Here is an 11,472-nt window from a genome sequence, read left to right on the forward strand (position 1 = left end):
ATTATTTATTTCATGAATGAATTATCTCACGCGTTGCTATCAGTGTTACTCCTTACGCAATGTCGAAAAAATCTGATCCGGACAGATTTAGTGTGACGAAAGATCTTTTGCTACCTGGGGTGTTTTTCTGCCTCCTTGTGCGATGGTGCGTGGCTGCATATCCCTATTCCGGACACAATAAGCCTCCCATGTTCGGTGATTTTGAAGCACAAAGGCATTGGCAGGAGATAACCGTGCACACGCCTATCAGACAATGGTACTTTAACACAACTCAAAATGATCTTCAGTACTGGGGTCTGGACTATCCCCCGCTCACTGCATACCACAGTTTCATCGTGGGGCTCGTTGCTGACTGGCTAGACCCAGAATCGGTGCGGCTTTTCGCATCGAGAGGTTATGAAAAAGACACCCACAAAACATTCATGCGTTGGACTGTGTTCCTTAGTGATATCTACTTTTATGTTTCTGCAGTGCTCTGTTTGTGCATAGATCTTGAAAGAGTGAAGAGTAAAGAGGACAGTAATGTGTTTAAAAGGACAGACATATCAACAATTTTGTTTTTATTGTATCCTGGGTTGATATTGATAGACCATGGACATTTTCAGTACAATTGTGTGTCGCTGGGACTCTTTTTATGGTCTGCTTTCTTCATAGTCGCTATTGAGAATGACATTTTAGCAACAATATTCTTTGTTCTCGCTTTAAATTATAAGCAGATGGAATTGTATCATGTGTTACCATTTTTCTTCTATTTATTACGGAAATGTTTCATTGGACTTCCTCCTAAAAGTAAATTAAAATATTTTATCCATAACCTCAACAAATTAGCTATAGCAGTTATAGCTATGTTTGTAATAATCTGGTATCCTTTTATTCATTCTTGGGAATCGTTATCTCAAGTGGTACACAGGATTTTCCCTTTGAAGCGTGGAGTGTTTGAAGACAAAGTCTCAAATGTGTGGTGTTTTCTAAATGTATTTGTTAAACTAAAATCTCTATATACCAATGAGCAAATGGCTAAAGTGTGTTTGGCAACAACAGCGCTGGCTGTGCTACCATCCTGTATAGATTTGTTCTTCAGAATTAATAGGAAAAAGTTTGTCCTATCTCTTATTAATGTATCATTGGCTTTCTTCCTGTTTTCATTTCAAGTTCATGAGAAAACTATCTTGTTGGTAGCTGTACCAATTTGCATGCACTTCCCTGATGATCCGTTTATGTGTTTCTGGTTTCTGATTCTGTCGAACTTTAGTATGCTACCGTTACTCTTAAAAGATGGCCTCTTGATGCCATTCATTGCTACTAACATAATATACATCTGCTTTTACAGCATTTGTCTAAAACTTGCTCATCCAAAAGTAGGTTTTTTTTCAATTTTCAATGCGGAAGAAGTTTACACAATCATAAATCCAAAGAGTGAGAAATCAATGTTGCTCAAACTATTAAGTATCAATTTCTTTTTCTCATTTGTCTTTATGTTTTTGCTAACCCAGGCTGCAGTTCTATTGCAACCGCCACCACAATATCCTGATCTCTTTGCACTATTGATTTCCGTGTATTCCTGTTCTCAATTTATACTGTTTTTTCTCTATTTCAACTACCAACAGTTGTCTCTACCAACATGTTTGCCAAAAGTACAAAAATTAAAGACAAACTAGAATTAACTTTAACCTAATAGTGTTTGTGCTTGGTATATAATTTTTAATATTCTTAATAAACTTTTATCTCTTTTTAGATTCTAATAAATTGAGTTTTTTTTTGTGTGATTAATCTTACTACCACTGGAAATAAGAAACTTTAAAACTGCCATGCGTTCACACGGTGTCTCTAACGATATTGGAAAACATTTTTTACTATTTTTATGTATTTGTTTATAATTCTTTTAAAAAGGTGGATGACAACACAGCCTCGCGTTAGAGACAGCGTGTGGCTTTTTTTTGTAATACTAAGTGATGGGACGAACGAGTCATACGCCTGGTGGTAAGCGACACGCCTATTCATAATAGTTGCAGTGCCACAGAGGTTTACATCGCACAGATCTTAGGGGCATTGCGCCCGTCACCTTGAGACAAATCGGCAAGTACCATGTACCTCTAATTTCACATACTCTTACAAACTGAAACGCAGTAATTTGCGAAAAAAAAGAAAATTATTGCTTGGCGCAGAAATAGGTGGCAGTACTTCCCTGAACGAACTATTTCTTCTTCTTCACAAGCTGCTCTATTGCTACTAGTTCTAGGACGCTACACCCCTACAGTACCAACACTGTTCGGAACACCATGTTTATCTAGTACACATGACGGGTCAGTAATACAGTCATATACAGTACATACAATACAATAGTAGTAGTAGCGTATTTATAAGTTGGAATTATACAAATTATTTCCTCTTTATGTCATCCTCACCTGCACGTGGTGCACCCTGCCGACAAACGAACGAGGCTCTGGCGACCGAAACCGATGGCGGTATATCCATCTACAGGCCGAGTCCTAAGTACCCTGGTCAGCGGCGGGCAGCAGCGCTGTTGACGCGATACTCGGCTCTGTGCTCACCAACCCGTTTGCCCAGTGTTCACCACACTGGGCATTAACCCCCAAATGTCAAAGCCAAGAAAGAAACGGCCCCCAGTTCCGGCCGTCTTACTATTCCGGGCCAAGGCAGCGGCCTCGGTAACGGTAAGACAGGGGGTGCGAAGAATCCCCGGGTTACGGAAGGCTGCCACAAATTGACCTTGGCAACGTATAATGGACGCAGTCTGCGGCTGGACGAAAGTTTGATGCAACTCGAGGTGAAACTAGAGAAAATAAGGTGGCATATGATAGGATTGTCTGAAGTTCGAAGACGGGGAGGACACGACTACTCTAGAATCTGGCCACCTGTTCTACTTTCGAGAGGGCGACCAACTATCCCAAGGAGGCGTAGGGTTCCTTGTCAACAAAGTTCTCCGTGACAACGTGCTGGAGATGTCCAGTGTATCGACCCGGGTAGCGTACCTTGTCCTGAAAAAAATGTTGAACAGCCTTAATGCTGCCTCATTATCGGTCGGTCTTCGGACGAATTTGGACAAGACTAAGGTCTTGTTCAATGAGCTCGTCATCCCGGGGCCGATCTCGATTAATGGCGAAACGCTTGAAATTGTCCGAGAATATGTTTACCTCGGGCAAACCCTGCGTGAAAAACTTCGAGCGTGAAATAGCTAAGAGAGTGCAGCAGTGTTGGGCAGCATTTGGAAAACTGCGTCATGTCTTCTCGTCACCACTCCCACAGTGCCTGAAAAACAGGGTTTACAACCAATGCGTCCTACCGGTCATGACTTACGGAGCCGAGACGTGGAATATGACGGTCAAACTGGCTCACAGACTACACGTCCCTCAGCGAGCTATGGTAAGGTCTATGCTGGGTATCTCGTTAAGGGACAAAATCCGGAATGAAGTTATCGGCATAAGACTAAAGTTGTGGACATCGTCCAGAAATGTAGCAAGCTGAAGTGGCAGTGGGCTGGCCACATCTGTCGCAGAACCGATGAGCGATGGAGTAGACGGGTTCTTGAGTGGAGACCACGTCTCGGCAAACGTAACGTAGGACGTCCCCCTGCAAGATGGACCGACGATCTGAAGAAGGTCGCGGGTAGTGGTTGGATGCGGAAAACGGGTGATCGGGCACTATGGCATACACTTGGGGAGGCTTATGTCCAGCAGTGGATTGCAATAGGCTGATTGATTGACTGATTTTTACCTATGTTCTCTGTTTAACTTTAAAAGTGGAGAGTCATATATGAGAAAGTATAAACCCCATCTGTTTGCAACAAAAAGGCAACCCTGAAAATTTACATTCAAGTCACATAACGCATTGGACATACTACTCTAGTAGGTTAAGCTCTTTAATGGGCGGTTCCTCTTCCGTTAATAACATTTTACGCGCTGCTGCACTATAGGTACACAAACGGCCCGAACATTGTTTGGTGGGAAGTATAAGGGAGTTACCACATTTATCAATAATGCAAATTCGGCTTGAACCGATCAGAAAAAGCTTTATGTCATTCAATTGAACACCCGAATTTAGGGCTTGAGTGATGCAGCCTGACTTATTGCGGCAGTGGCTTTCCATTCAACATTTGACAGTGGCTTGGTCGTTATATTTAATGAATAAATTAAAATGAGGTAGAGTCGTTAAAAGCATTATCACCTATAGTAATAATAACCTTTACCTATTTCTCAAACACACCACGCATTTCACACACACACACACACACACATACACACATACACACACACACACACACACACACACCACGCTGTGAATCATTCACAATTTTGTATCTTTTACTGTAAAAATTTTGCACGCTATTATTACATTTTTTATGCGTAACCTCAATTTAACATTTTTATCAATTTAACGATTTAACAATTTAACAGTTACTGTATCATAAGGAAGGACCCTAATCCCTAGCACAAGTATTTACATATTTAAAAGAAAGTCTCGAACCACTTTATTGTAATGATTCAGCCTCTGAATAAAACATTTATGAAATAAAAATAAAAAAAAAACTGGCGCCAAACATTAAATGTGAGCATTATTGCTTGTTAAATTACAGGCACATGGGACTGTCAACTTGTGTCTCAGAGTCGTATTCTAGAACTCTACTCAATGCTCAAGTCAGGATTTGAGTATGGTTTAAAGCACTCGAAATCATACTCAAGTCCCTGCCATTAGGGTCGTATTTCCAGTGCTTGTGTTTCCAGTGGCAGTGCCCCTTGATCTTGCGATTTAAAGCCCCGACTAGCATTGCAACTGTCATAGATAGGCGTGTCGCTTACCATCAGGCGCAAAACTAGTTCGTCCCGTCACTTGATATTATTTAAAAAAAAGAACGTGGAAGGAACCTAGATCGTAATATACCAGATTTAGATGTCTTTCGAAAAGGCTACGTCTTAAGTAACTGGTGTGTATGAAAAGAATAGCGCGTCATGTTCTTATATATATGTTTTTAATACGATTTCGTGTCGATAAGTATGGTGATTCCCTTATTTGTATATAAGTTCCCTAGGGGAAGGCTGCTATCATTGGACTAAGTGGTCTACGTGTTCTAATATCTTGACAAAAAAATTTGAAAAATGAAACCAGATATTTTATTCTAGAGACCTTAAAGCGTGAAACACACTGAAAGCGGTTGCGGGTCGGGAGCGCAGCGGGTGTAATTCTGTGTATTTGTATGGACGGAATTACACCCGCCGCGCTCCCGACCTGACCCGCGCCCGACCTGTATCCGCTATCAGTGTGTTTCACGCTTTATTAATTTGTAATTATCAGTGATCGGAATAGGTAGAGATTTTTTATCTAAACTTCGAGGAACAGACACAGAAAAGTGGAGACTACCTTAAGACATATTTTTTTGTCTTACAATCTCTTCGGATCGATCTTTCGGAAATCGAGGAAAGGATCGATCTTTTCGGAATTCGTGAAATCACATAAGTACATTAAAAATTGACATTATTTGGGATAGGTAGACTATATTTATCTAAACTTTGCGATCGCAATGATCGCAACTTTCCCCTATATCAATGAGCTAGTACAGCAAACTACGGTCTAATATTAAGAAGAACAGACATATGTATGAATGGTGGATCTCATCCCAAGTGGACCGAACACGTTCTAAAGCTATCTAGAGTTCATGAATTAAAATATAGTCATGGACATATTTAGAAGAACGCTAAAAAAGTTTAAATTATGATAACAACGTTTAATACGGCCGGTTAGCTATCAATAGTCCGAAATGACATTTTCCAAAAATGACGTTTGCTCGAATTTTCATAACCTCGAAAGTAATTTTGAGAGGAAAATGTATTTTCTTTTAAACTTAACTTAACCGAATCTAATTGTGTCTTTGCGATAAACATCCAACGTATCCTGAAAGAACAACGGTTTCGTTATAATTCGGTTTTCGGTGTAATGAAAATTCGAACAAACGTTATTTCGGGAAAACAAAATTCGAGTTTGTGTTAGGTTACCCCCACGGGCCACATTATGTCAGTGCCTCTACCACGAGTTTATTAGGACAATTGTCGCTAGCGACCGCGTGAATTACTTCACAATTTTGTATGGCAAAAATAGCGGTCATAAGAAGAAATAACATTTTGTATATGAACATTTTCACGGGATGACTGTCACTGAAATTATTATTATTATTTATTTATTGAGCATTGGCTGTAGAGACATCAGCTTAAAAAAGTAACAAACAAATTAACAAACTCAAAACATAATATGCTTAAAGTAAAAATTAATTCATGTAAAAACCGTGACTAAGAAACCCGCCATTTTTTTCTGTCACTGTAATCTCGTGGTAGAGGAACAGAACTTTTTATCGAAAAAAAAAAAAAAAAAACAATTGAAGACATTCTTTGTTCAAAATAAACGTTCGTATATGTGGCCAGTGGCTCATTATGAACATTGTTATCATAATTTAACCCTTTTTTTTGCGTTTCTCTAAATATTTATATGAGCGTAAATATTGTCACACACTCATAGCCCCGCACTAGGGACACCCTGTATCGCGAGTGCCATGTACACATAGACAACCACAAATGACACCCAAACTCACGTGAGAAATAAACGCAGACCATACAAATATTTCTCCCGGCCGGGGGAATCGAAACCAGGACCTTGGCAGCGTGGCAGCCCAGTATGGTAACCGTTCGGCCACCAAGGCAGTTGATGGCGAGTGGTGGTCGATGGCGGTTTGGTGGCACGCGTGGCGTTCCACCGTTTTCACCAAATGTTGCATAATTATACGCGTGGTTGCATTGCACTTGTGACGGGCGCGAGACACGCGACCGGCAGACTATGCGTGCGAGCTCGCGCCGGGCCATGCGTGCGCATCGCAAGCGGATCGCTGTACTAATCGGCATAGGGTTGGCCAAAGTTTGATAACATTATTCTCATTCAGTAATAATTTTACATTTAGATCTTTTTTTTTTATGATATCGATACCTTACTTTCTTAAACTCCTATCTTATAAATAGCGATTATTCGAGACATGGTAAAACTTTCCGTTTGTTTTAAATTTCTTATCTAGGAGTTAATTTAGATGCATTACTTTAAGAATAAGTAAAAGCCAGTGTGTGAATAAGAAGCAAATGTGATGTGAAATCAACCTGCAAAATTTGTATACACAATCCATTTTTTGCATTTCAGTAACTTTGTGCTCTAAGATACGAGTTTGAGAAAGTACGGCGACGATATACGAAAAGAGTAAGGCAGGGTAAACTAGTGCAGTTTAAAGCAAATAATTATTATGGAAAAAGATGTACACGCTATTTAGTTCCAAAAATATATAACGACATGGATTGGCTTATAGAAATGATACAAAATTAAGTAAATATGCCCTAAAAGGCGTACCTCTTAAAATAATCTTTATCTTTTATTTAATAAGTTAGTGGTTCAATTGTATAATGTTAAATATAGTAAAGTAGGTATTATTAAGTAAAAGTGCACATGTCGCCAACAAACTGCGCAGCAGTTTGGCGACTTTTTGTAATAAGTAATACGTTGTAATTTTGAATAATAAATAAATAAAAAATAAAAAAATATCAAATGACGGGACGAACACGCCTATCCATAACAGTTGCATTAATACGCAGAGCTTTAAATCGCAAAGACCTGAGGGTCATTGCCGCTGCGCCCGTCACCACAAGACATAAAGTTGACAAGTCCCTTGTGCCTGTAGTTTCTCCAGCACTCTCTTACCCATCAAACCCGGAACGCATGAATTTAGCCACTGGGCTACAATCGGCGAGTGCCGTACGCCGATTGGCAAATTCTTTCACCATGATGGCAAGCATGTACCTATGCCATAGATAAGAAGACCGGAACACAATAGTTACGCTCACATTACCTCTTGACTGCAGAAATAGGTACAGTGGCAGTATGTCTCTGGGCGAACTCTTTCACAAGGAGCTTGACGCGTAATAAAATCATCGAGTGTATAACCAGAAATAGAGATGAAACAAGGACTATCCATACCTGGCAACTCATCAGGAAAATGGGCCTTACATCACTTTTAAATATCAACGCTCGTTTGCACATAAATTACAAATTGGAAAGCTGAAATAGTACAGCACCAAGAACCGACCTGTCTGTACGTCTCCGTATATTTCAAAAATATTCTGTATTTACTGTAATAAAGACAATATCTCTAACAATGTGGGCTATTCGGTGGTGTAGGAAAAACAGCAAAACATCTAATTACAAAACAAACGGAATTACATTTCATCGGTAATTAAATATTAAATATGGAATTTTTCAATTTTCGTCCATTATAGCAAAGATCAAGTTAAAGTGGTCGATTTGATGTGAAACAATTGACGACACCCGTCAATTGTTTCGAATTTGGGCTGGCCAATCGGAGCGCAGTTGTCACCGTAATGATTTGGCAGAATAGTTTTCAAACAAACTAATTTACATTTCGTGTCTATTTCTGGTTATATACTCGATGAATAAAACAGACGACTCTGTCCACATAAATTTATTGTATAATGAGGCAGAAGAAAAGGTAAACATGGCGAAAAGGAAGGCCCAAAAGGGTCGTATTTTCTACAGATATTAGTTAGATTACTTGATTTTTATAATATTAGATAGGTTACATGATTTTAATTGAAAACTGATCAGAATTCAGGTGAAGACAAGCAGGAGTGCCCGCTTAATTTAAGAACGATTAAAAATTTCAAAGTAGGTGGCCAGGGACCAGAGAAAAGGGTGGGATGAAGAAGAAAGAGGTCGCATCGTCGCAAGCTTAACTGCTGAAATCCAGTCATTGACATAAGAAACAAATTTTGCAGTTGGAGTGATTCCATAAAAAATCCTCACGTGGCAGCGGTTTTTCTACAGCCAAATATCATTTTTGTCATAAACATGTGACAAACGCAATGTCATATTTGTCTTAAAGCCACAAAGTACCTAATATTTTAACCACAATATAGTTGATACCACTTTCTATGGTGATTACTATGGTGGTGGTTAGGTGAGGTACTTTGTACCTATACCTAACGCTATTTATAATGAAACATAGAGTAAAGAAGAAAATTAACATAATCGCGTCAAGCGAAATTAACGATTAGGCTAGTGGCCTAAAGTTGGGAGGAATTTAATTTAAATTTAGGAAGGTTACCATATACAAGAGTGACGATAAAAACAGGCGCTCGACAGTACTTTCTGCCAGACCACACTCGCACAAATGGTCTCGAAAAAACCTTAGAGTGCATAATGTGAACTTGGCGTAGACGAATGAAGTAATATTTTTCGGAATCGATTTCCTAGTGAAGAACCAAGGTTTAGTTTTGTTTTTAATAATACCTGTTAAGCGACATGCCTATTCATAACAGTTGCAGTGCCACTTAGAGCTCTAAATCGCAAAAATCTTAGGGGACCGCGCCCGTCACCCTGAAACATAAGTTGACAAGTCCCATGTGCCTGTTTTTCACCAGCACTTTACCCTTTCAAACCGGAATGCAATAATGCTCATATTACTGCTTGGTGGCAGAAATAGGTAAGGTGACTGTTCTTTGCGAACTCTTTCAGAATGAGCTCTACTGTTACCAATGGTAGCTCTGGTTGGATTTTGTCATAATTTTCACCCACAATTAAGCGGGAAGATTGCCAGCGAGATTTGTAGAAGACAATAAGTTCTTTAGTGTTACCAGGAAAACACCGGTCATACACGTTGTTTTTAAAAAAGGGGAACTTATAAACATTGTTTGTTTTAAGTTTGGTTTTACGGCATCGGAATAAATCCTTCGGAATAAAATCGTCCAACATTTTTTTATATAATTCCTTTCGTCTTTTTTTTCTTCGGCTTTTCGCGATTAGCGTTTCAGACACTTAGAAAATTGTTTTGGCGTTCGATCGATTTTAGGACTTCTATTTCTTCCTAGTTATTAAGTGTAATTCATATCGTAAATAAACAGAGCTGAAATATCTTCTGCTTAATCGTTATCTTCGTTGCACCAGCTGGTACCATCTGGTTCTGCCTCGGCCTCTCGCAGGGCAGTTGTTATAGGGAGGTCACTTGGTCACTCTATCGGTTAGGTGATCGACCGCGGAGTCTCTTTCCCTCCTCCTTACCCACCACAACCAGTTTGTCAAGATTGTCTGGTTGTATGGTCCGGCGAGCAATATGACCAAAATCTTGTAGGATTCTCTTGTAGCATATTGTGTAAACTCTGTCTGGGACATAAAGCTGCTCAATTATGGATTGGTTTGTCCTTCTAGCGGTCCACGGAGCATCCTTCTCCAACACCACATCTCGAAAGCGTCTATTTTTTTCCGTTCTGACGCCCGGATCGTCCACGACTCTAAGCCATATAGAAAAATCGAGAGAACAAATGTCCGGACTAGTCTCGATTTGGTAACGTTGGAGATGCGCGCTAAATGCGCGATAGCTTGCTCGTAGCAGCTTTGACCGTTAGAAATCCGTCTCTTAAATATATATATATATATTTATCTAAAGTTCAAGGTAGTAATACTTACGCATAGAGTACACACTTTACCGTCTCAGTCAGCCGTGACCACGGAACCTATGACCCTGTATTCTCGTTCTCCGCCCGACATCTGTCCAAAACAGTTACTGTCAAATAAGTAATACTCGACAAAATTAAAAGAAGCATGATGCGAATGAAACTTGACATTGTGTTTTGATTTGGTCGAGTATTACTTATTTGACAGTAATTGTTTAGGACGGACGTCAGACGGACAATAATAAATAAATAATAATAACGCACACACTCAACATAGCCCCGCACTAGGGAAACCCTGTGTCGCGGGTGCCATGGACACACACATAGACAACCACAAATTACACCCAAACTCACGAGAGAAATAAATGTAGGCCATACAAACATTTCTCCCGGCCCGGGAATCGAACCTGGGACTTCTGCGTGCCAGTCCGGCATGGTAACCGTTCGGCCACGGAGGCAGTTATATACAATGAGAGTAGACACCCGGTAACGGGCCCGAAACATTGGTTTATTTGAAAAAAGAAATATACGCAACATTTTCTATGTGCAACAATCGCAAAACACCGAGAACTCGATACTAGAGGTGTACGTTTAAAAGAAAAGCACTTAAAAAAGTTTGCTTTTTAAAAATAAGCACGCTTTTCAATTTAAGCGTAACGCGTTAACAACACGCTTATGTTTTAACTCTCGCCATCTGTTTCCTAAACAAATTAGTTCGTCAATGTGAATAATAATTTTATAAATAAAAATTAAACTCGTGTTTTACAAATAAACTGACTTATCTTAAAACCTTTAGTGATATCAACACAACATTTTTTTAACATAAAAGTCTATGCGTTTAAACATTTTTCTAAACGATTTTGTAAGCTTCAAACAAAAAAGCACAACGATTTTTCAGATTTTCCCATCTCTTCTCAAATAGAGTGGTCAATACCTCCCTTTAAACTTCTATTATTGTTATATT

General features: G+C 39.5%; 2 protein-coding genes across 2 annotated transcripts in view; both read left to right on the forward strand.

The window, feature by feature from the left end:
• LOC113240652 (bolA-like protein 2) overlaps positions 1 to 11,472 on the forward strand; it is a 50,663-nt gene that overhangs the window by 220 nt on the left and 38,971 nt on the right. The gene's annotated exons all lie outside the window — the stretch shown is intronic.
• On the forward strand, positions 17 to 1,694 carry LOC113240649 (dolichyl pyrophosphate Man9GlcNAc2 alpha-1,3-glucosyltransferase). The gene has a single exon (XM_026478004.1). It carries the CDS (start codon positions 60 to 62, stop codon positions 1,656 to 1,658), a length of 1,599 nt encoding a protein of 532 aa, XP_026333789.1. The 5' UTR covers positions 17 to 59; the 3' UTR covers positions 1,659 to 1,694.

The sequence above is a fragment of the Hyposmocoma kahamanoa genome, unplaced genomic scaffold, assembly GCF_003589595.1.
Source record: "Hyposmocoma kahamanoa isolate Upper Pololo Valley unplaced genomic scaffold, ASM358959v1 160, whole genome shotgun sequence".
NCBI classification, from domain to species: domain Eukaryota; kingdom Metazoa; phylum Arthropoda; class Insecta; order Lepidoptera; family Cosmopterigidae; genus Hyposmocoma; species Hyposmocoma kahamanoa.

What these genes read in the sequence shown, in the direction of transcription:
- LOC113240649 (XM_026478004.1), top strand. Translation starts at nt 60, where the DNA reads ATGTCGAAAAAATCTGATCCGGACAGATTTAGTGTGACGAAAGATCTT.